This window comes from Martes martes (assembly GCF_963455335.1).
Source record: "Martes martes genome assembly, chromosome: 18".
NCBI lineage: Eukaryota > Metazoa > Chordata > Mammalia > Carnivora > Mustelidae > Martes > Martes martes.
In genome coordinates, this window is record NC_137906.1 from 12,538,361 (window position 1) to 12,564,469 (window position 26,109).

General features: G+C 47.5%; 1 protein-coding gene across 2 annotated transcripts in view; it reads right to left on the bottom strand.

Moving 5' to 3' along the window:
* Window positions 1–26,109, bottom strand: part of SDK1 (sidekick cell adhesion molecule 1) — an 865,094-nt gene that overhangs the window by 149,231 nt on the left and 689,754 nt on the right. For both annotated transcript variants that reach the window (XM_080830507.1, XM_080830508.1), the window contains exon 18: window positions 176–291. In XM_080830507.1, the coding sequence (XP_080686633.1) occupies window positions 176–291 (116 nt within the window). The remainder of the gene's footprint in view (window positions 1–175; window positions 292–26,109) is intronic.

Here is a 26,109-nt window from a genome sequence, read left to right on the forward strand (position 1 = left end):
CCCATAGAGCAGAGAAGACCTTGGATAAATGGTGACACCCCCACCCGACCACCAAAGCTAACACACTTGGTAACTTTATGTGGTGGGTTCTCCACGAAATAAGAAGTGGGCAGCCTTCTCATGGGTCACAGGACTGTGACAGACCAGGACGGCCACCCAGGGCTGAACGGAGTACCTTGTATCCCTGGTTGATGCCGTTGATGAACTGCTGAGGCGGAGGGTTCCAGAGGAACTGGATGGTTGTGGAATTCACAGCTTCCGTCTGCACGTTCTGTGGGGGTGCAGTAGGCACTGTTCCAAGGCAGTCGTGGAAGACGGCAAAACAAACAGTAGGAGGCCCAGTAGGGAGGAGAGAGGAGAAAGAAACTCTTAGCTGCCACTCATGCTTCACAGGCCATTACAGCATTGAGAACAGGGAAGTGTGATAAATGTTTCTGGAAGCTAATAGTGGCATTACAAAGAAAAGGAACTGGGGCGATTTTTCATTTTCTGCGGGAGAATTCTTTAAGGCATTGGTGGAAAAGTGGACCGGATCACCTCATTCCACGGGTGAGGATTTCCCAGGAATCCCCAGATAAATAGCTAAGGAGAGCTTTCTCTGGTTCATTTCTCAGTTACTCAGGGTTTGAGATCTAGGCAAGGTCTCATTGAGAGACCCCCTCCCCCAGCAGGTACCAGTATGTTTCAAGACCATTAATCCTTCATATGGAAAAAAAAAAAAAAAAAAAAAAAAAAAAGCACCCTCTCCCATATGGATTGTTCATTCATTTGGAGGCTAAATTTCTCTTTGTCTGTTACAGGGACCACCATTTTGTCTTTCTGTTATTGACCAGTTACACACTTGCCAAATGGCCTGTCTTCCAGAAGTCACAATCTCGGGGAGATACTCATGATGCAACAGAAATAAGCACACAGCTCTCTGGGGCAGGGGATGCCCAGGACAGAGCAGCTGACTCTGCCCCAGGAAAGCACGGAAGGCTGCCATGAGGAGGTATCTGAACTAGGTCTGGAAGAAAGGGCAGATGTCTGCAGAGGGAAAGGCCTTCTCCATTGGGAAGATGCAGTGAGCAAGGTCTGGTGTTACGAAACCCTCTTGTACCGTGAGAACACAGTGCGCAGGCTAGACACAGGAAACACAGGGGCAGCTGGGCGTGGGAAGTCGCCTTGGGTACTGCCTTGTGCCAAACACAGTGGTTGACAACATACACGGCACACCATGGGGAATCCAAAGTGTTTTGAAAAAGGCAGCGATGTGATGTGGCTGGCTGTTGGGGACCTCTGTGGCTTTGAAGGAGGGGACCATCCCATGGGCTATGATCCAACTTTCTGTCAAAGAAGGTCTTGGTTCTCTTGGGCCTTGTTTCAAAAATAACACACAGAAGCCAAACGGATCCTTGGGCTCCAGGTAAAGAAACAAAGATGACACAGAGTCTCCTGGCACAGAGCACATGGGGACAGAGCATGGTCCTGCTAAAAATGACCAAGCCTCCCATTATTCCCATCTTGTTAGGCAGAAGTGAAAAAAGCATAAAAGAAGTGAAAAGTGAAAAAAGCAAAAAATTTCCCCAAGCCCCTCAAGAGTACACTTTAAGTCATGCTCTCTTCCCAGCTGCTGCGGACTCCCGCTGAGATATTCCTCTGTCCCCTGCCTCTGCATGTCGCCAAGCAAAAGGTCCACTTCCCCATTCCGCATTTTGTAGATTAAAAAAAAAAAAATAAGGCCAGGGGATCATAGTGCCTAGGATCTAGAATGCTGGGAAGAACGTGACATCCAAGAACAAGAGGAAGCTGAACTAACAACTAGAAAACCTGAACTTCTCTTGAGCCCACAGGAAAGCCGAGGTCAGCCGGGCCACTGAATGTTGAGAAAAGACGGGCCTCTTGGAGGAGAGAGCGTGGGAGAGCCGGCTCACCTGGGACGGAGCAGGAGAGAAGACAGGGGGATGCCGCATAACTGGGTAAGGAAAACTCAGCTCAAATTCCTAACGAAGTGCTAGAGGCTCAGTGGGGGCCGGCAGGGGAGGACAGAGTGTGTGTGTAGGCTGCGGATGCCCAGACAAGTTCAATACTGCGGAGACACAAAGGAGGGAATCACAAGGGCCTTCTCATCGGAAGCCAAGTGAGCCAGGAGCAGTAGAGTGATATGTTTCAAGTACTGACGGGAAAAATCTACGGTCCCAGAGTTCTTGTTCTGGAAAAGCGTCATAAAGACATTTTCGGGAAGACAAACACGGAGAGAATTCATTCCCGGCACACCTGTGCTGTGAAAAACACTGGAGGCTTGTGCTAGCAGACGGACACCGAGGCTGATGATCTATGCAGGGAAGTGGGTGATTTCCAGAAATGGTTAAGATGATGGTAGGTAGAATATATTTCTCATTTTTGACTCACTCTCAAATATGGCTGACTGTGGAAGCAACCAAAGTAGCATTCCACTGGGACTTGCAGCGTGAGTGCGAGTGAGATGAGGGGTCCCGACGCCTGAGAGATGGGGAGAGGCCCTGGAGACACTGACCAGGCTCATCCATCGTCCACGGGTCAAACTTTAAGATCAACTGGGGTTCAACGAGGAGGTATATTGTTAACCCCAGAGCAACCACTAAACGAGTCCGGAAAAGGGATCTAAGATAAGGCAAAAGTGGGGGAAACAATGTAAATATAAGAATACCGAATTAATCCTGAAGCAGGCAGGCAGAAGGAATGGAAAAGGAGAACACAGGAGAGGGATCAAATAGAAAACAACTGGCAAGACGATAGATTTTAACCTCATTTTTCAAGTCGCGTAGCATGTAAACAGGACACATACCAACAGAAGACAGGCTATCGGATGAGAAGCGAGGCCCAGCTGTGTGGTGTCTAAAAGGATCTCACTTTAAAGGTGAAGACACAAAGAGATTACAAATAAAAGAACAGAAAAAATACACACTGAAAAAAATGACCCCTTGGGAGCACAGAGAGACAGCGCAGGGGATTTTGGGGGTGACAGAGATGGCCCAACTCCATTGCGGTTGGGGCTGTGGCTGGCGTGCGTTTATCAAACGCTGTCCAACCATACACCAAAAAGGGGGAATTTGTTTCGTTTTCTGTAAACTATATCACAGGGAATCTGACTTCTAAAAAAGCGCTTCAAGCTCTTTGATGTTTTTCTGCCCCTGAGAGGCGATGTCTGGGTCTGGGCCCCTTGCACAGAGGCCCCACGGGTCCTCCAACCAGCGGAATACCACCCAGGCCTTACTGAGCCCAAAGCTTCTACACTCCAGGCCCAGCCTCTCTGGGAGCACCCTGAGAAGCCCCATAAGAAGGCCAGGACCCTGACAGCACCCTGCAGTGCCAGGGCAGCCCAGCCTTATAGCTTTCCCTGCAGAGGCCCTGACATGTGCATGGATCCATGGCCCCCCCACCCCCCGCCGCCAGCCCAGCCCAGCTGCCAGTGCATTGAGGAGCCACCCGTCCAGGCCCACTGAGGTTCCAGGCCCACAGCACCTTGACATCTAAGAAAAGGCTGCTTGTCATAAACCTCCAACTGTCTCAGGGAGAGGGAAGGGAAGTCCCGGGGGCAACTGGGAGGACACTCCAAAGAGTTTGGCTTCTTCTCTCAGATGCTGTGCTCGCGGGATCCGAGGAATGCATCGCTCTTTGCGGGCTTCCTTCTGGGGTCTCGTGGGCCCAGTTATTGACTCTAGAATTCCATAAAACGTTCCCATCCAACGCCGTGATAGTCCCTAGACAACACCACGCTGATCTAACGCTTTTAAAAACTTGGCATTTTTGCATAAATTAAATTGAGCGATGATCTCCTAAGGCTCTAAGGAGACGTCTAGCAGCTCTGCATTTCTTTCTGGCACCATAATGGGCACGCGGAGGGGCTGCTGCTTGCCTGGGTCGGCCTGTTCAGCCTCACGTCGCGTCAGTGCGGTTCTTCACACGCCCACATCTCAGCAAAACCCTGGGGAGCTGGGCTGCCCCCGTCAAGAAGGCAGTTTTGTCCTCCCTTCTCATTCCCTCGGGTCATGGAAAGTCAGGAGGCCAGCAGGGCTTTGCCTGCCGCACCCCTGCACCCAAGTTCATGGGGCTAGATGTGCGTTCCTTCCCAAAGTCCCAGGAAGCAGGTTCTAGAGCCCGACATTCCTTTCTCTCGCCCACCTGGGGCTTTGTCCACAAAAATCACCAGCTGTCCCAGCCATCCTTCGGCTTCTTGGCGCCCTAATTATTGTCATCAGAAATGACTCACCAATACAAGGATGATGGAATTAAAAATTCCCTAGAGAAAGAGCTACAGCCAGGAAATCCTTCTCCGCAGTGTTCCCTACAGAGGCTGAATGGCCTTAATTACTGCAGGCCGTGGAACCCTCCTCTTGTAAGGAAAGGCAGGGGCCTCGCTCCCAGGTGGGACTTCTCTGCAGTCTTCACAGGAGAGCTCAGGGAAGCAGGGAGGGGGGCCTCCCGCTGCTCCGAATAAGGCCTCCAGGGACATTTTTCTCCCTAGATAATTAGCATTTAAAGTGCAGTTCTTTCCTTGTCCCTAACTGCAGGCCTTGAAGTGGTCTGGTAAAGTGACAGGTGGTGTTATGCTCTTTTGTGGTTTTCTTTGCTAAAAAAAAAAAATTTTTTTTAATCCATTTTTTTTTCTAGATGGTTCCCCCTGCACTGATCCTAGGATGCTCTCAGTCTTAAATTCAACACAGCTTAAATCCTGTCTTGATTCTCCCAGCCAAGGACGAGGAGCTCTGTCATAAGCAGCCAGCACCCAGCACCCAAGGGCACCTTCCAGCTGTGGCACGTGGAGAGAGAAACCACATGAGCAGTTTTAGAAACAGGAATTGATCCGTTACAGGCCAGCCTGTGGCCGGGATAAAGCAATGGCCAGAGGTGGGATTTCTTGGGATGGGCACGTAGGAGGCACCAAGGGGAGGGAGGCCCTGTCTGCTGGGTTATACCAGCACCAGAGTTGCTCATGTCCGTCAATTCTTTCTTGTCGTCAACTGTTGTTCACAGCCACCGGAAAATTTACAACTGTTAAATTACATTTGAAAACCTTACCCACGGGGGCGCCTGGGTGGCTCAGTGGGTTAAGCCTCTGCCTTCAGCTCAGGTCATGATCCCAGGGTCCTGGGATCGAGCCCCGCATCGGGCTCTCTGCTCAGTGGGGAGCCTGCTTCCTCCTCTCTCTCTGCCCGCCTCTCTGCCTACTTGTGATCTCTGTCTGTCAAATAAATAAAATCTTAAAAAAAAAAAAAAAGAAAACCTTACCCACGTATCACGTATTGCTGAGTGAGAGGAGCCAAAGTAAAAAGGCTCTATGCTTTGTGATTCCAACTATAGGATATCCTGGAAAAAGCAAAACTACGGAGGTAGTGCATCTGTGGTTTTCGGGGGTGAGGGGCAGGCGGAGCACAGAGGATTTTTTAGGGGAAACTATTGTGTATGATTTCATCATGGACACATGTCATTATACTTCTGTTAAAAGCCACAGGGCGTACGGCACTGAGAGTGAACCCCAATGTGAACTACGGATCCTGGGTGCCAGTGATGTGTGGCTGAGTTCCCGGACTGTAACATGCACCCAGCATCCTGGGGGATGCTGATGGTGGGGCAGCCATGGTGGAGAGGGGTATGGGGTACACGGGAAATCTTTGCACCCTCCACTCAGTTTTGCTGTGAGGTTAAAACTGCTCTAAAAATTAAAGTCTATTAAGAACACAAAACGAGCCATGACTTTGGTAGACGCTTTCTGAATCCAGTCCCTGTTATGGACTTTCCGCGAGCAACTGTAGGGAGGCCCCAGGGCAGCAAAGTGCACAACGTCCTCCCCCACATCCCCATCAGCCCATCTTCTCAAGTTCACTTCCATGTTCATTTTCACCCAGTCACACATAGAGGGTGTGCGCAATTATGGTTATTTCCTGGTGTTAGGTGTTCCCTGGAAAGATAGGAAGGATTTTTAAAAAATCTTCTTTTTTAAAAAAAAATCCTCTTCCTCCTTCCCTTCCCTTCTTCCTGGCTAGTCATGTAAATGCAGCAAGATATGATTCCTGATGGATTTCAACACGAATCCTGGGTTTCAGAAATACAAAAATGTTATAAAATAATAAGCTACCTGAATAAATCAACTCATTAAAGAGGACTACAGAGTTTCACAGCTTCAAATAATTGACTTTTTGAAATATTTGGGATCAGAGAGTATATAATTAATATTTATAGGTCATGAATTTTTCAAAATTTCAGGTCTTTAATCAAATAGAAATGAATGTGTCAATATTGCCTAGTGGATGCGTCCCTTGTTTTTGGATTTTTTTCACTCAAAAAATTCATCTGCAAAACTTCTTAAGAATGCATGCAGCACCCAAAGAACAAATAATCCAATCAAGAAATGGGTAGAAGACATGAACAGACATTTCGGCAAAGACGACATCCAAATGGCCAACAGGCACATGAGAAAGCGCTCAACATCACTCCGCATCACGGAAACACAAATCAAAACCACAGTGAGATACCACCTCACACCGGTCAGAATAGCCAAAATTAACAAGTCGGGAAACGACAGGTGTTGGCGAGGACACGGAGAAAGGGGAACCCTCCTGTACTGTTGGTGGAAACGCAAGCTGGTGCAGCCATTTTGGAAAACAGTATGGAGGTTTCTCAAAAAGTTGAAAATAGAGCTACCCTATGACCCAGCAATCGCACTTCCGGATATTTACTCTAAAGATACAAATGTAGGGATCGGAAGGGGCATGTGCACCCGAATGTTTATAGCAGCAATATTCACAATAGCCAAACTATGGAAAGAACCTAGATGTCCATCAACAGATGAGTGGATAAAGAAAATGTGGTCTATATATACAATGGAATACCATGTAGCCATCAAGGGAAATGAAATCTTGCCATTTGCAATGACATGGATGGAACTAGAAGGTATTATGCTGAGTGAAATAAGTCAATCAGGAAAAGACAATTATCATATGATCTCTCTAATATGAGGAATTTGAGAGGCAGGGCAGGGGATTGTGGTGGGTAGGGAGGGAAAAAAAATGAAACAAGATGGGATCGGGAGGGAGACAAACCATAGGACCCTCTTAATCTCATGAAACAAACTGAGGGTTGCTGGCGGGTGGGGGAGTAGGGAGAGGGTGTCTGGGTGATGGACATGGGGGAGGGTATGTGCTATGGTGAGTGCTGTGAAATGTGTAAGCCTGATGATTCACAGACCTGTACCCCTGGGGCAAATAATGCCTTATATGTTAATTTAAAAAATGCATGCAAACAAACTTTTTGAAAAGTTGATTTCTGAAGTCATTGAGGCCCACAGTCCACTGTAGGTACTTTATATTTAAATATATAAATGCTTATTAAAATTATTTATATCTATATTATTGATACTATTTTGTATTTATAGAGATATAATGAACAACGTTCTGATTAAAGGGAGCCATCAGGGGTGCCTGGGTGGCTCAGTTGGTTAAGTGTCTGCCTTCGGCTCATGTCATGATCTTGATCCTAGGATCGAGTCCTGCATCAGGCTCTCTGCTCAGCAGGGAGCATGCTTCTCCCTCTCCTTCTGCGCCCCCCTCCAACCCCGCTGCTTGTGCTCACTTTCTCTCTCTCAAAAAACTCAAAAATAAAAGGAGCCATCAGGTACACCACGTCAGAGAGTAAAAGAATTTTCTACCTGGGGAATGTCAAGGTGATGATCTGAGACTGAGGTCTGCGTGCTCAGATCATCTTCTTCAGCCCGAAGTCAGTCTTTGATGGCAAAGGAAGGGGATGAAGTGAGCGAGGATCCCAGGCAGATCACGCCAGCCCTGATCCTATCCAGAAAAGACTAGAAGTGTGAAATTGGCTGCAGCTACAAAATAGGAAGGAAGGGGTTTTACGAGTTTGGTTACAACTGTTATCAGGTCGAGGGCAAGAGGCCGGTTACAATGACCGGCTCCTGAGAGCTAAGGCCAACACTCCTCTCGCCGCTGCGGAATCCTTCACGTTGCCGGACGGCGCAGAAACCGTCGGCGACACGCCTGGGGCGGGTGGGCACGGGAGACAGGACAGGAACCCCTTCTGAGGAACGTGGTGGGGAGCTGTGTGGACGACACGTCAGACGATGCAGGGATAAACTTAGTGGGAAGGTTATTGAAGCATGACATTCTGATTCACTCTCAAAAGAAATGCTGAGAACGTTCCTTATGTTGTGAAAATGCACACCTGTGTTAGACTGAGCCTCCTGCTCGTGAAGCATTTCCTGTATCAGCTCTATGGGGGTTCTGGAGATGCCTCCAGAAGGAAGTGGGGAGGCCAGGAGAGCTCAGGAGAAGATGCTCTGCAAGAGGGCAGCTGGCAAGGCCTCGGCTGAGCCCTTCTAGGTGTCCTCACCTGAGGCCGAAGGACTGGGTTTTCCCACGCCCACAGCAGCGCTGTTAGCCACAGACTGGCCTGTAGCGGGGCGAGGGGCCCTGGGTGAGGCAATGGGCAGTTCTGGGTGGGGGCGGTTCACAGCAGTGAGCCCTGAGCTGGCCCTGTGCCAGCGCTGGGGGAGGGCAGGCAGGCCCCCCAGAGCAACTGATCGGGATGGGGGCACCGCAGCAGACCCCATTCCAGACACGCTAGGAAGGATGAAATGGCCAAACGCTAAATGGGTGTTGGGAATAAATAAGGCGTCAAAGAACAGAGTTATAAGTTTTGCATACCAAAGCCAACATCATGGTATAAAGATTTTACCGCAACATTCAATCCGAAAAGCCTCAGATACAAGAAGTCCATTGTTTTATTCACAGAGAGGTTCTCCTTAGTAAGAAGTGGCCTATGGCCTCAGACTCCTCATTAAATGATGCTATTGGAATGGTAAATCTAGTAATATCTAAGACCTTTTTTTTGTTGCTGTTTTGTGAAAGACAAAAAAAAAAAAAAAAAAGAAAGGCATCCCTTTTGACAAAGAAGTTCTTTTGAGGGACTGAAGATAATGGTACATGTCAGGTGAGGTTAGAACTACCAGTATTCATCCGCCCGTGATGCAGACTTTTCGGAAAATAATGATCTGGACTAAGTGTGTCTCTAGGCCACCTGACATGCCAGGTGTTGGTCTTCTGATAGCATCACTCGAAAATGGGAACTTTGTTTCCTATTTCTTCCTTTTTTAAAAAAAAGATTTATTTATTTTAAAGAGAGAGGAGGGGGAGGGGGAGAGGGAGAGAATCTACAAGCAGACTCCCCTGCTGAGCATGGAGCTGGATTTGGGGCTTGATCCCAGGATGCTGAGATCATGACCTGGGCCGAAATCAAGAGTTGGATGCTTAACTGACTGAGCAGCCCAGGTGTCCCCCCCTCCCCCGTTTCCTATTTCAAGTTCAGATAGAAGCCGATGGACTGTCGGAAAGCAGACCCTCCCAAGGATGTGTGAACCGTATTGTTCACTGTTATCATCAGTTTTGGAGACCGGGTGTCTCGATGAAGATTTGTGGAAGCATGAGTTATTGGTACTAATGGTGGCTTAGTTAACTGACCTTCTTTTTTAAAAATATTATTTATTTATTTGAGAGCGAGCAGAGTGAGTGAGAGAGAGCACAGAAGTAGGTGGGGGCAGGGGCAGAGGGAGAGGGAGAAGCAGACTCGCTGCTGAGCAGGGACCTGGGAAGCGGGGCTCAATCCCAGAACCCTGGGATCACGACCTGAACCGAAGGCAGACGCTTAGCTGACGGAGCCACCCAGGTGCCCCACTAACTGATATTTCTGAGCACCCGGGTGGACACGGTAAAGAACTGCCAAGACCTCGTGGAAGCATCCTGACCCGAAGAGGGTCAAAGCAGAAACTCAGCTTGGCTATGGAGTTAACTGTGCACTCGTGGTAAGAGGATGGATTTTATAATTCTAAGGAGTCACTGTTTGAGCTCTGAAGGCAAAATATTAAGACTGACAACAGCACCTGTGTAGATTCATAGAAACACCCATTATTTTGAAATACTTGCTATGAAAAACATTTGCTCAGAATCCAGTCCGTTCACCTCATCACAAAAAAAAACAAAAAAACAAAAAAACATTCAACGTTATGTCTGTCAAGGAAATAAAAGGAAAAGCTGTTAACCTAGGGAAACATTATACCCGTAAAGTGCCATTTAAGGAGGCTGAATTATCTGCATTCTGCTTAACGGCAAGGAAGAGGTTTCTCCTAACTGGGGAGAAGGTAGTAAATAATCTTCAAGCATGTGACCAGCTACTTGTACAAGTACTTTCTCATCAGGGGTAACTTCCACGTACTTGAAGAGGTTAAAAGCCTGCATGCAGTCTGAGAAGGGCCACCTCAAGAATGAAACCAGACACTAAGGCCACGACGTTCACCAATCAAGGTCAAGTATCTCACTATAGATCTTGAGAGCTATGATTGGGAAGGTTTACACAAATTCAGCATATAATAGTTTCTGTTACGTTCTCCAAAGGTGACCAATGAGGCTTAAAAACAATACTGTTATGAATCCATGGACTGAAATGTATTTGAAGCATTCCACTTTATTGCAATTATTACTAGCGTTGATTTTCCCAGGTTCCCAACTTTAACTAGTGGGAGCCTCTCTAGGTGGGCATGAGTCTTTCCGACAAGCCCTCACTGGCATTCAATGGTTTCTTTGTTTTTTCAGAGGTCAAGATCTCGCAGGCTTCTCTTACGCATTACCTGCCAGAGACCTGACCTGGAATCATCCATTTACTTATCCGAGAAAGCCTGTTTATTTTTGTGGTTCCTTGGAAGCTCAGTGCTCCTGGGTTGGTTCCAATTTCTAGACATTTTTAAAAAATTCTTTTTGTTTTTTTCAGATAAAGTCATCATACTATTAATTCAAATTCAGAGTTTCAACTCTGGCAAAAATCTCAGTTCCCAATAACATCAACATAATACTTGCTTTACCTCCTAACTCTCTTGCAATTTGCCTTAAAATGGAAACCCACCACTGCCACCACCACGTGACTGCTGAAAACAGTTTTAGCCCTTTTTTCCCCTCCGGTTTTTGTTTTTATGCTTGTATTATATCCTGCTAGGGACACACTGTCAAATGATCATGGTTTAAAGAGACTTGAAGTAATCGCTTTGTTTGGTTATGCCACCAATTTGAAATACGCTTATACTCATTTTTTTTTAAATTGCCTTTCATTTTTTTAGAACTTCTTTTTTTTTTAAGATTTTATTTGTGTATTTGTTAGAGCAAGAGAGGGAAAGCACAGAAGGACAGTGACAGGGAGAAGCAGACTCCCCGCTGAGCAGGGAGCCCAAATTCGGACTCGATCCCAGCACCCTGAGATCATGACCTGAGCTGAAGGAAGATGCTTAACTGACTGAGCCATGCGGGTGCCCCTAGAATTTCTTTTCTAAATGTTTTAAAGTTAATTTAGTTTCATAAACAGGTCAAATGGATACATGGGCTTGAAGTTGATGAGAAGCCTGATTTCTGTTTGTGTTCCCCCAGGGGCTGTTCTAGGAATGCCCGAGTTCCTTCCTGACAGCTGTATGACGGTTTACGAGCCAGGCTTTGTCCCGCTATGACCGTGGTGATGGGCATTTTGGTAGGTCTGGTTCTCATGGAACCTCCAGGGCTGCGCTGGACAGTCTCCTGGATAGGCCTCCCCATCTTCCCATTTGTTGACACGTGTCTCATTGAAGTAAGTTCCCACAGGTCGGGGGGATAGACGGTCTTGCCAGTTAGCGGCATCAGAAGTTCTCCAGTTTTGGGTAGAGCATGAAAAAGAATTAGTAGTATTTTAAAATGAGACAGATAATTTTCATTTTGAAATATGTGAAACTTACAAAGAATCTGAAATTATATGAAGACTTTTTTTCGAAACTGTTTGATGGTGAGCTACCAAGGTATGCCCCTCGCCTCCCAAAATCCATGGCATGTAATTCCTAGAAACGAGGACATTCACCACCTGACCACATGGAGCTACAGAACCCAGAATGTCAGGACTGCCCCTAACCCGCAATTTCTCCCACTTCTCCAGTAAGGAGCCTGGCCAGATCCTGCGCTGCTTTCAATTTCACGTCTCTTCAGTCTTCAACCTGGAGCAGTTGCTCAATTATTCCTCGACTTTCATGGCCTGGGCATTTCGGGGTATTCCAGGCTAATCTGCTGTGTAGTCTGAGCCCTGATCTGTGTCTGGTGTTTCTTCTCGATTAGGCTCCGGCCATGTGTCTTAGCCAGGAGGAGCACAGAGCTGGTGCTTCGTTCTTTGGAGGTGTCCTCTCTCTGGTGCACGATTTTGATCCATCCCGTTGCTGGGGATGAAACCCCTGCTGCCAGGTTTCCCCTCCATAGAGTTACCCCTTTCCCCATCCGTCGTATGCATTTTGGCGGGAGATGCTTTGAGACCACGCAGACCCGTTCCTCATCGAACGTCCTCCCGTGAAAGGCGGCATCCACTGCCCTCTGCTGCCGGGCCTACCTGTTTGCGTCATGTTGCCTTCCCAGCAGCAGTGAGCGAGCGTGCCTATTTCAAGCCTTATCACGGAATACGGTCAAATTTTCACATTTTTGCCAAAATGATAGGTGAGAAATGGTGTCTCTGTGTACTTTCTCTTTGTGCTCTTCTTATTTTGGCGAAAGTGAGCATCTTTTTGTGTGGCTAAGGGTCATTTGCACTTCTGTTAATTCTCTTTTCTTATTTCTTGACTTCTCTCTCTTGCTTACAGGTCTTTTTTCTTCTCTATTTTAGAAACTCTTAAGGTAGAGCTTAATACACAGCTAATAACAACTTGTGTGGGATATAATTTGCTGTTTTTCTCCCCCCCTTGCTTTTTTTTTGTATACAGAATATTTCAGCTATTTAAACATTTTATGTAGTCAAATTCATCAATTCTTTTCATTTATTACTTCTAGAGTTTAAAAGAAAAGTTTTCCCCACTTCCAGGTTATAATGGAATTTGCTGGGGGTTTTTTCTCTAGTACTTCATGTTTTTATTTTTATTTTATTTTTTAGTTTTTTTTAAAGATTTTATTTATTTATTTGATAGACAGAGATCACAAGTAGGCAGAGAGGCAGGCAGAGAGAGAGAGGGGAAAGCAGGCTTCCCACCAAACAGAGAGCCCGATGTGGGGCTCGATCCCAGGACCCTGGGATCATGACCTGAGCCGAAGGCAGAGGCTTTAACCCACTGAGCCACCCAGGCGCCCCTTATATTTTAGTTTTTTAATAATTTTTAAAATTATGTTATGTAGTCACCATACAGTACATCGTTAGTTGTTGGCATAGTGTTCAATGATTCACTGTTTGCATATAACGCCCAGTGTTCATTGCCATCTGTGCCCTCCTTAATATCCATTGCCAGGCTCACCCATCCCCCACTCCCCTCACCTCTGAAACCCTCCGTTTGTTTCCCAGAGTCCATAGTCTCTCATGGTTCATCTCCCCCTCTGATTCCCCCCTTCAATTTTCCCTTCCTTCCCCTAATGTCCTCCATGATATTCCTTATGCTCCACAAATAAGTGAAGCCATATGATAATTGTCTTTCTCTGTTTGACTTATTTCACTCGGCATAATCTCCTCCAGTCCCAACCATGTTGATGCAAATGTTGGGTATTCGTGCTTTCCGATGGCTGAGTAATATTCCATGTTTTTAATATGGATTTCTCTGACCCATTTGGAATACATCCTTGAGTATGGTGTCGGGCATGGCTCCAGCTTCCTCTTTTCCCACAGAGGAATCCACTCACTTCAATGCTATTTATCAAAAAGTCTGCCTTTGTGGCACCTGGGTGGTTCAGTGGGTTAGGCCTCTGCCTTTGGCTTGGGTCATGACCTCAGGGTCCTGGGATCGAGCCCCGCATCAGGCTCTCTGCTCTGCGGGGAGCCTGCTTCCCCCTCCCTCTGCCTGCCTCTCTGCCTACTTGTGATCTCTATCAAATAAACAAAATCTTAAAAAAAAAAAAGTCTGTCTTTGATTAGACATGCAAGATGCCACTTTTATCGTGTACTGAATTTCCAGGTCTAACAGTCCATGTCTAGATTTCCTACTCTGTTCCATTCAACTTCCCTTCCTGCACCAATACTACACCCTTTTAATTACAGAGATTGGTAATTTTCATTCCTAAAGGACGAGTCCATTCTTGCTGCTTTTCCAGCTCAGGGTTTCCCTTGTTCTCTTGTTCATCTTCTTCTGGATGAACTTTGAAAGTGAACTTCTCTAGTGAGAAAAAACATTCTAATACTGTTTTTATTGAGACCATGGGACATTTCTACATCAAGGTTGGGAGCACCACAATCACTGCGACAGTGGGTCTTCTCGCCCAAGAACACGATGAAAGTCTCCATTTGTTTGTATCTATTTGTATGACTTTCAGGAATGTTGGGAGTCAGCCATTTCTTATTAATTTCACCCCCAGATTTCTTTCCTTTTGTTTCCTTTCTAATGCTTTCTGCTATTATAAGTGGTGTCTTCTCTCGGATTATAACTTCTCGCTGTGTTTTCTTTTTCTTTGTGTTTATGGCGTCTCCTGTTTTCCTGTGTTGATTTTGGAACGGGCTAGTTTGATAAATTCTCTTATCGGTGACAGAGTTTCTCCAGGGGGCTCTTTCAGAGTTTCCAGATATCAAATTGTATTGTCTGCAGGTTAATTTTATTTATTTATGATTTATGAACTTACTGTCTGCAGGATAATTTTAGCACTTCCTCTTCAGCCCTAGTGCCTCTGATTGCTTTCTCCTGTCCACTGCTTTGGCGCACAATCTCCCTGCGATATTCAAAAGTGGAGAGTGTGGGCAGCCGATCGGTCCTCGTTAGCAGGAGCACTGGCCGTGCCGCCTCATTAAGTGAATGGAGAAAATGGCCTCGGGGGCTGAGGCACCTATGCCCTTTATCAGACTGAGTAAATATGTATGAATTCCTATTTTATGACACCTTTTTACTACGGAGGAGTGTCGAATATTGTCAAACGTCCAAACTGCTTTCTTGGATTAAACCCCACTTGGAGACGATCTAGTACTTTTTCACACGCTGTTGAGTTTTGTTTGATGATTTTGGGGGCATTTTTGCATCAATATTCATAAAGTGAAACACTAGTTTGTAACTTGCCTTCCTTGATACGATCTTGGCATTCTCTGGAATTGTCTGGGATTTTTCGTGGCCCAAGACATGCTCGATTTTCATAAATGCTCCCCATCCCTTTGTAGAACAAGGTGTATTTTCTCTTGCCAGCATTCTTAGTTGATACCTAAGTTCTATCTTGTTTATCATGTCATTTAGGTATTCTATGCTGTGGCTGATCTTACTCTCTGTCCACGTCTGCCTGGGGCTGAGAGACACATCAATGTCTCCTCTCGTTAATGTCTCTGTTCCCTTCGCGTCCCATACAGTTTCTGCCTCGTGCAGGCCACTGCTGAGTTCCTAGGTCCACAAATGAATGGAGTTACTTCACGGTGAACTGCGGCTTCTGGCATTAAAACATGCTCTCCTTTGTCTTTTAAAAATTTTGTTTTATATTTGGATCTATGGGTCAGAAATCAAGAGTATGTCACCTGCTTTTTTTTTTATTCCTGTTTGTCTGTATACCTTTTCTACCTCTTTTTACTTTTTGTCTTTCTAAGTCCCTTCCTTTTGGGTATCTCGTGTCTAGGTGTCACGTTAGGTTTTGCTTTGCCAGCCAATCTGGAAATCTTTTTAATTTTTATAGGTTAATTAAAGTCCATTATGTTTATTGATAGAATCAATAAATTTGGCTTCAGTTCTGTATATTGCATACACACATGTTACATACATGTTATAATTATAATTATACACACGCTTATTGCTATGCATACGTGTATGTGTGTATGCTTCACTGTGTGGTCTGTTTAATTTTCTCTTTTCTTTGGTATGTTTTGGTAACTGAGAAGGTTTGTATTTTTGTTCTAATATACACACACACTAACATGTTTACATAGACCTGAAGTCCTCTTTTTCGATACAATCTATTGGTTCCCTGCCATGGGTGATATGGCAATGAGCTCGTGAACTTGGAAACACTGTGATGTGATCCCACAAGCTGATGATCCAGAGAAACACACCAGCTGGATATAGAAGGATTATTATAATGTGCTGGAAGACTTGTTATTTTGGCTTCAGATTCTCATTTATGCACAGAGAAGCCAGGTTTATCTCTGGTGAGGGCATGCCAATGTGTGAGTCCATATGCGTGTGTATACGTCTGTGTGGGTGTGCATGTGTGTATACAAATGTGTGTGTGTGCATGCATCTGTGTGTGTGTGTGTGCCATGTTTGCATATGTGTATCAGGGCCTACTGTGATCAGATCAGGTCCTTCCTTGGTGCTTATGTGGTGAATATAGGTTTGTAGTCCCTGCCTTCATGGGAGTTTAGCGTCTAGCGGGGTAAGCAGACATTCGTAATCCCATGCATAAGTGCTACTTGGAAGGTCAACACAGATTTCCTTCAGGACGACTCTATGGAGGAGACAGGTCCTGAGCCAGATCTTTAAGTGTAAGTAGGAATTACCGGGTGCAAATGTGGTTGGCAAGTTATTGCCTGGGCGTGTGCCTAAAAGGCACAGACACAGACTTAAGTCCATGTTCTACAACAACATCATGGTCCTGTTCTACGATATTACGATAGCCAGAGCTCTGATACAGAATGCTTCCTCTGAGAAAGTGTCACAGAGGCCAGAGCCCGACCAGGCATGCTGCTGCTAGTGCAGATCGAGGTGTGCAGAGCAGAGAAGGAAATGCAAGGGCCCCCCGAGGCCATGGGGTTCACCCGCAGCACCAGACAGGCGGTCCGTCAACTGCTGTGGGCACAGCGTCTCGGAGCTTCTCAGACACGGTGTTCCTGCTCTAGAGGTCACCCTGCACCTCTGCTGTGCCCAGTAAAGGGGCTTTTTCTTATTTTCCACGCAAACCTCGCCTTCCACAACGTTTGCCCAGTGACCCTCATCGGTCTCCTGGGTAAACTATACCTCGCACATATTAGACTATTTGAAAAACCACAAAAATGTACAGTTAAGCTTTACTCCTACTGGCCAGACAAGCATCCTGCTTCTCTGTCTCCCGTACAGCAGGATTTAGGGAGCACTGCCCGCTCTACTGGCTGTCCTCCTCCCAGAAGTCTTGGTTTTTCCCTTGGTGAGGGACCCAGAGCCGAGCTCAGCGCTCTAAAGGGCATCTAGCCAAGACCTGATTCCATGGGATTGTGATCTGTCTTGATTTGGAAAAGTGTGGTCTCTACAGGGAGATTGAGATTGTGGTCACAGCTCTCGTGGGTCCATGTTCACCATGCCCATGTGCCTCTTGCCCCCCGTTTTCTGCCGGGAACGTGTACTATTATTTACAACCCAGAGAATCTGAGATGATTCCAGGTGGGCACCTTTCCTGGACCGTTCTCTGCAGCTGAAAGAGTGTGTCTCAGACAAGTTCTCCAACAATGTTATCCAGATTCTGTAAAAGCTTACGTGTAACACCCTTGAGTAAATTCTAGCCTGTCATTACCATTCATTCATGATTCAGTCTGCGTAAGCGGCAGAATCAGTTTATGGTCATTGTTAATCTAAAGGAAGTGGTGCGGACCACCGGGCTATCTGACATTGTAGAGATTCACAACACGTCAGGCAAAGTGAACGGAGTGACACTGGGAATTCACGGGGCCTCCCGGGGCAGGGGCCGTGGGCGTCCAGGCCTCTGTGCTAGGACAGTGCTTGCCTTCTGCACCCCGCTTCTAACCCCCATCAGACGGGGGCAAACCCAGGCTAACGGTGCGGGGCAGCCCCCTAACGATGCTGCAGCATCAGCTGAACTGAGCATGGCGTGAAATGACGGTGCTTCGCCGCCCCACACGGTTTTCATCTAGTGAAGGAGCCAGGCCTTATCTGTTGCATATAAACCTGGAAAGTCTGTGCACTGCTGCAGAGTTAATCTCTTGTGGTCCTCAAGGGCGCCAGGGGGCAGCCTGGCGTGGGGCCATTCAGGGCCCACCTTGCCTGGGAAACGGTCTCTTCACTTCGGACCGGTGCGCTGGGGATGGACACAGGCCGGACCGCAGGTCCTGGAGGGGCCCCCCACCCCGGGTGGCACAGGGGCACTCGGGTCTTTACGTCTGTTTTTCATTAGCCTTAAAGTAGATGATTTCACATATTAAGGATTGCAGTGTCTATCCGGAGCGTAGTGGGGATTCATGGGCATCCAGTTCTCCAGGTGATCCTAAGGAATTAAATGTCTCTGCCTTTCAAAGAGGGGAGAAGCCAGCTCGTTATTTGGAAGAATTACTGGCTCCACATCGCTTCATGGATGTATATATTATGATTTGTGTGTCGGGTGTTATCGTTAATTCCAGATCGTTACAGGCTGTGGATGAGCTCTTGTGTTATTATGGTTCTCGCGGTTTTGATACACCTGAATGTTCCCACTGCATTAAACATTCCTAGCACATTATTAGCATAACAAATCTTGGACAAATAAGCTCAAGTATCTTTTTTTTAATGGCCTGAATAAAAAAGCACTTTAATACTTTAAAACTTTAGAAGCTGCATGGCCCTTTCCGAACTTATTTTCCCCGATTTTTTTGGCCAGGCACTGAGGAGAAAACACTTGTGACTGGTTTTTAGGCCAGGGAGGGGCAGTGCGTGGGGGCAGAGGAGGCGGGCACTGGCCTTTCCTTTGAGATTCTGAGACAAAAAGGAGCAGGAGGGAAAGGAGGGCATCATGCTGAATATGGAGATGAAATTGGCACAGCCTTGGAAACTGAGGAAGAAACGAGAAGCATCTGTCTTTAGTCCGGCCTCTACTTGCACCTTGTTTATTTTCATGTCAGGCACTGTGCTTGGGTTTGGGGACACAGATACCAATCAGAAAAATCAGACACAGCCCCCACCCTTGAAGAGTTCCCAGGCTTGTAGGGAAGACCAGTCTGTGGGACAAAACAAAATGCTTGTCACAGCAATTTAAGACTGGTTTGATTGTTCCTTGTGTCTTTCAGCGGTAGCTGAAGGTCAAGTCATACCCTGGGGAGCCTCCCTTCACTCACGAGGTCATCTGCACAGACCCAAGTACTGGAAGCTCCTCCAGCCCCCAGATCTTAGCACTGCGCCCAGGCCAATCACCCCGCTCATGCCCCCACTCAGACCCTTGTCTGGTCTTTTATCGTGGGCTTCAGTGGTGTCCCCCTGGCGGACCCTGATGCGTCCTACAGGCCAGTGGGAGCCTCTTCTGAGAGGGATGCAAGATCCGCTGAACCAAGTGCCCTGTGTTGCTTGAATTCAGTGTTCTTCAAACTGTAGGTCACAACTGCATTAGCAGACCGGGAAATCCATTTAGTGGTCACAGCCAGCGTTCATGGGAGAATGAAACAGAATGAAACAGGATAGAAAATATCGAAGAACACCACACCGTGTAAGGGTGACTACTGTGCTGTGACTCTGTTGTTTCAGCTGTGTGTGTTTGTGTGTATGTGTATTTGTGTGTGTGTGTACTGGGTTTCAATGTCAAATAAACTTCCTGTTGTAGACTGCCGCCCGAAATGACCACAAATTCCTGCAAACCCAGCTGCCGTGTGAATGGAAGTAAGGTGAGATCCTGCTTCTCTCTATTCTCTATTCAAGCTGCACTGGAAATCTGGAAGTGATTTCTGTCCATGTTTGAAACACACAGAATGAAAAGAGCACACATTCCAGCATTTTCCAGCTACGTGACTTTGGGCAAGTTAGTTGCCTCTTGGAGCTCCCATTTTTCTCTGTGACACAGGGGCAGTGATGCCTCTCTCTCACGACTGTCAGGGGGATGACCAAGGCGAGACGTGGTGTGTATGTGCATAGCAGATGACAACAGAAACCCGTATAGAGCGGCTTCCTCCCAAATTCTAGTTTCCTATCCTTTCCTTTCCTTCCCTGGAAATTCTCGAAGACTGAATCAAGCCCATTCCTGATGGAACATCTCACATCATTTTGTACAGTTCTTACTTAATGTTGTAGGTGATTCTGGGAGAACCTGCAGCATTATCCTATTCTGTAGGCAAAGCCCGAGGTCTAGAAAGTCTTAAGGATTGAGAAACAAATCTTTTGTGCAATGTCATTTATGCCACATTGAGAATTTCCCAAGAGGAGATGCGAATGGAGCTTGCAAACAGAGTGTTCATTTATAATCCTTACTTTAGAAAACCTTTCAAAGCCCAAGTGAACACTTAGGAGCTTTTACTAATGTTTTAGAAATGTGGATAACCAAATGTTTTTTCCATCTCTCTTTAAATATGAAGTATTTCTCTTTCATTAGAAGGTAATGTTCTGAAACCAGAATAAATCATTACAGCACAAAAATACCTGTTACTGGAAGAAAAATGATAAAGAAATAAAACCAGAAAAAAAAATTAAAACCTTGGTGTGCTTAAAATGATGATTTATAGTATCATTTATCTTTGGGCCCTTTATAGAAAAACCAACATCTGCGTCTTTGTGAACACAGTTAAGAAGCGGATGGAAGTTCACTCATCTACATGGGTGTATCTTAGGATGCTGGGGTCGTCTCTCACACTTACGCTCCAGCAGGATTCCACGCTGAAGCTCTCCTGAGAACCCCATGGCCACAGCGCAGCTACACCGGGCTCTTGTGGGGAGCTGAACCATTTTTAACAAAACCTGACTTGGGGAACCAAACACGGGGTCAGTGTTGGATTCGGACCTCTCATTGCTGTAATGACTGCAGTGCTCTCCTTCTCCTAAATGATCGGGAAGTTGCTGACGTCGACACTGGCAGTAAGAAAATGCTTGTAATTATACGGGGCGTTTCGTTATGCAGAACTTACATGCTATGGCCTTTTCCACTCACAACTGAAGCATATTGATTTCCAGAGCGTCTTGAAAGAAATTCCTCAGTCAATTTCAGTTATTTTCCATTTCATTTTGGGTAATCATGATGGAAGTTTGATGAGCGGGTCCCACATGAGTCGGGTTTTAGGCTGCAGCTCCTGTGGCCGGAGGGACCTTTCCTCTTACCCCCTTGGAAATTTCACGTGGCTGGCAGTGTCTTAGAGTTTTGCCGCTCGATTTGTAAGTTAGTATGTTGCATTTTAAAATGCCTAGAGCAAAAAAAGTCAGGGAGGCACTGCTAAGATCTATTCAATAGGATTGGCGGACAGGATAATGGCAGAACGGTGGATGGGGGAGGGGTGTGAAGAGTCAGGGGGAGGTGAGAAAATTGATATTAAAGAACCCCCGCAATAAAATCTAAAAAAAAAAAAAGAACCCCTGCGTGTCCAAGATGTTCGCCAATGTGAAGAACTCAAGTCAACAAACCAGACATTTTTAATAGATCTCAATGATAAATGGGATTAAAAAGAAAAAGGGGCCATGTGACAGGTAAATAGTAGGGATCGATAGGCCATGGTGTTGACCTCCAGGAACAGATGACTTGTTGATTGTCTTTCAGGAGCTTCCGTGCAGTTAATGCACTCAAGAGCCAACCTGTGTGCCCAGCAGCAGGTGGGCGCCTCCCCTGCCCCCCTGGGGCCAACGCTTGTCTGCCGCTCCGTGTCCGCAGGGGGTGCCAGCAAGGGCCACCTGCACGTGCCTGGCTCTGTCTCCCAGGCCGAGGCTGGGACGTTCCTGGGTTCTCTTTGAGAATGACTGGCCACTATGTCACACACCACCTCATGGTGGCGGGAGCCGCACCAGCTCTCCCTGGCGTTCCGATGCTTTCTCCAGAGGAGCTAAATCCAAAGAGCTTATTAAAGTCAGGACAAATTACATCTCATTTCCCCTGATGGATCAGGCTTGCCGCTTGGCTGAAGGGAGGAGGACAAAATCAGGCAGGCTGGACGGAAGCTTTATTTTTCCAGAAGCCTGGGTGCTTCCTGCTGTTCCCAGGGTGTCCTGACAGACTCCAGAATTATGTGCATATATGTTCCAATAATTTTCCAAATTAGGCTGAACAAATAATTAATTTTATGAGTAATTCTCTTCCCCTCTAATATACAGGCATTGAAATTATTCTCTTTCCAGCTGTAAGGGCCAGCTCAGTCCTATAGGCTTTGTCAACAAGAGGCACTAACAGTCGTGGGGCACCCTAAGCCCATGGAGAGGACCCTCCAGTGTCCACAAGCTCATTGAGCTGGTGCCCAAATGGACCATGAGCTGAGACCCCAATGCCCAGGGCTCGAGGAGCCATGTGGCTCGTGTCTGCTAATTCTTATGTGGATGATTCCAAGGATCCTGAGGCCCTCTGCATGCAGCCGGCTGTGAGACAGGAGGTCACACGATTTTATGTCTAGAAATTGCATATCCTCTGCGTTTCACTCCTCAGCAGGAGTCGCTGTAGAATGCGAGGCAGAAACTGGTAGCTGCCCTCCGCTGTCTGTGCCCCCTTCCTTTCTTAGCAACTGGCAGAAATGTATGCAGCCAAACGAGCACCTTTCTAGGCTTTCCTGCACAGAGACGGCCCGTGAATTGTACGCATAGTCAGCAGCAGAGGGAACTTCTAAGAAAGTTCTTCCGAGACGAGCATACTTGCATAGCTGGTTGCATGGTGTAACACTGTGCCTTCCTCCTTCTAGAATGTGGGCGTGATAGCTGGTATCCCAGTAGCCAGCTTGCAGCCACAAGGCAAACACTAAAGATGGCAAAGCAAACAGAAGGAGCCCGACTGTCTGGGGACCATGGAGCTGCCACTAAGACCCTGTGCAGCCCAAGGCCCACTCGTGATGGGAGAAAATAAAAACGCCCCTCCATTGTGTTTCAGCTGTTACTTTGGGTCTGCTTCCCGCAGCTGGACTCCGTTTCCAGCCACTGGAGACAGTGGAACCCTGACTCCTGTGCTGTAGTCCCACCACGTAGATCCCAATAAAGGCAATGAAGGCCCTTTCCATGTCGATGGCAGGTTCCTCTGAGTCTCTCGGCTGGCAAGTCTTGGCAGCACACTTGTCACGCCGATCTTTTGGAGACAAGGAGCGACCACACCCGAGAGAGGCTGGTTTCGTGGGCAGGTCTTGCTCTTTTGTCACAAATGTTAGTCTCCCCTCCCGGGCAAGGCTGTCCCGAATTGCACAGTGTGTCTGGTGTCTTCCCCACTCTCAGGGCTGTAGCCTGTCACGTGACCCTGGGCACGCACTAGGTGCTCACACCCCTCGAGATTTTCCTATCGGCAGAGAGATTGACCCCATTTCTCTCGGTACAACGGTCACTGCGGAGACATTCAAATACAAAGCAGATGCCGGGCATTGCCCTGGGAGGAGGAACGGGGACAAACAGCAGCCACCAGGTATTTGTGTAGGTGCTCAGGGCTTTCCAGGCCTTGCCTGTGTCTTCTCTCACACCCGCCTGTGAGGCAGCCAGGGCACACACTCTGCCAGGGTATAATTTTACAACGGGGAACCTGCGGCTCACAGAGGTGATGTGCTTCTTGAAGGCAGATAAGCAGTAACTGGAGTCAGGCCTTGATGGGCGAGCCAGAAAGGGCTGTTCTGGACAGATGTGAGCGAGCTCGTGTGTGGGAAGACAGCTCGCAAACCCGTGCTTTCCATCATCATCTCTGTAAATTATTCATGGCCCCTGCTGTTGCCATTTTTCTTCCTAATGCCTCACCTTTTAATCGGATCATTTTTTATCTGGTTTATTCTGCCCCTGCTCCAGACCAGGTCCCCTGGTTTATTCTGCCCCTGCTCCAGACCAGCTCCACTCCCCGGTTCTTTCCATCTGCGCGTCTAAATCCTCTCTTACGTGTGTTCTGTCTTGGGTGGGAACACGGATGTGGGACAAAATTTACAAGCTGGTTCCCCTTTGTTCAGCTGTGGGGTGGCTGACCAGGACTCTCCTGACGAGCAGGACTGGACCTGCACAGCGGGAGCACATGGCAAGCTCGGGCGGGCCATCTCCCTGCACAGGTACCCCTCCTGACGCGAGTCAAGCGCCACAGCCACACCCAAGGGACAGGATCCCAATGCTGTGCTCCACAAACATCTCAGCCCTGATTTTCCCTGGGGCTCAGGCATGGCCCTCAGCGGAGGGCCAGGGTGGACGGCGCTTCCTGGTGAAGGGTCAGAGGCTGTCACAAGCCTGAGAAGCTCTATCAGGTGACCAAGGGACAGGTGGAGGAGGAAGTGTACGGAAGCGTCTGGAAACAGCAGGAAAGGACCCACTGCATTCGAGAAGCACAGGGTCCTTTCCCCAGGATGTGAGCATGTGAGCACATAGGAAGAGTCTAAAACACGGGTAAAGGAGAGGACTGTGTCCCCCAGAGGGAGGATAAAGACGCCCATGTTTCCTGTGGCCACGCCAGAAGCAGCAGGGAGGAAGGTGTGAATTATGAGAACGTCCCCTGGGTGCCCTGAGACCTGCAGGGGCTCCAGGCTCGGGGCTCCAACACCAGCCCTCCAACGCCCAGACAAAGGAAGACAACCCAGCTGCAAAAGCTGAGATACGGATGGGGAAATTACACACAGGGCATCATCGAGGGATGTCAGCTCATCAAGAGTTTCAAAAAAGAAGGACAGTATGAACCATACTCGGGCAGAGAACTAAGAGAAGCCATTTGTCACCGAGCGGAGGAAAGCAAATCCTCGCACCTAGCAGAAGCATCCTCGGTCAGTCTCTCCATCATCCGACCCAGAGGTGGGAGCCCGCCCCCTGCCACCTCTGCCTAGGCCTGTGCCCTGGTGTTTCAGACCAGAAACATACCAGCCCGCCCTTCTCATAGCCTGCGTCAGAGCTGTAGGAACCCATCCATTCATGGCCACATCACTGCCCTTGGGCCTGGAGTCGCTGTGGCCACTGGGCTGCTGTGGCCTCCGCTCCCTTGCACAGCCGCCGCCAGGTTCATCCTCCTCATATGGCATTTTGCTCCTGTCGCTCACTGCTCTCAACCTTCAATGGCTCCCCAGTGCCAACAGAGCCAAAGCCAAACTCTAAGGCACGAGCCCTTCTCAGTGAGATGGAGCTGTGCCTCCCTGTGCCCAGCACGGGACGCGGATATCCCAGTACCAAAATGAAGCAGTCATCATTAACAGCAATAGGGGATTGTTAATAGCAATATTCATTACTTTAAGTATTTCCAAATTTATTGTTATTAAGTAGACGAATTAAAGCAAACATTAATTGTCCAGGTGCTCGGCTGTCTCCATTTTCCCATGAGTAATCAAGCCTCACGTGCGGATGAGCGGGTCCTCCCTGGCTGTCTTGCATTTTAACTATTCCTGCCAGTGACATATTTCCCTGTGGAAGCAGAAATGACTGTGCTTCATTTATAGAGGAGGCTTTATGGACTTACGGATGATGACGGACAGCCAATCGATATGGGGTGATGATAACAGTATGTAATATCAAGGAACATTAGGTCTCTGGCATGATTTGGGGAGAGAAGGGGGCAGTTAGAAACCTTATCATTTGAAAAGGTCAAGGCCTGGTGGCAATAAAAACGCTGAAGCAAATAAACTCACACGTGCGAGTCAGCAGTGGCTAGAAGTGCCAAATGAAAGGAGTTGTTGATTTTGTGGGGGAACTGCTTCCCGCGACCGGGATCGGGATGCTGAGGGCACACACAGCCGCTCCAAGACAGGGTCCATTCATTTCTGCTGGGTGTACCAAGAGTGAAATGTTTCTGAACGCCAGCCTTCCTGCGGCTGAGACCCAGGTCCTCCAGAACGTGGTGTGGGGATCAGCCTTAAAATTATGGGGTTGGGGCAGAGCCTATGAAGGTAGGACCCACCAGCTTTATGTCATTCTGTCTGGCCATTTTGGGGAAGGGTTGGTGCTGGGAGGGGTTTTTAACAATTTAGTAAATTGTTTGGCTTGTATAACTGAAAACCAAAAAAAAAAAAAAAAAAAAAAAAGGCACCAAATTGCAAATTCCTTTACCAATAATCACAGTACACTACTACTAAAAATAAAATTCTAAATGATCCCCTCTCTTTGGAGAACGTCCACAGTATCGCCTGAGACTCCACGGCCATCTTTACTGTGAAACATAGCACTGTTCCATTTAGAAACTGGCAACTGCATGAATCTTTCAGGGAGCGCGTGGACAGCTGATGGGTGTGTGGAGACCCTTCCCAGCCTTACCACCCAGAAGCAAGCAGCTAGAATGTCGTCTGTGTCCCTTCTCCAGTACTGCTCCAGTGTCAGAGCAGAGACCGGGTGACGTGATTCCTTTCTCACTGACCCCGAGAGGCGCAGGCACT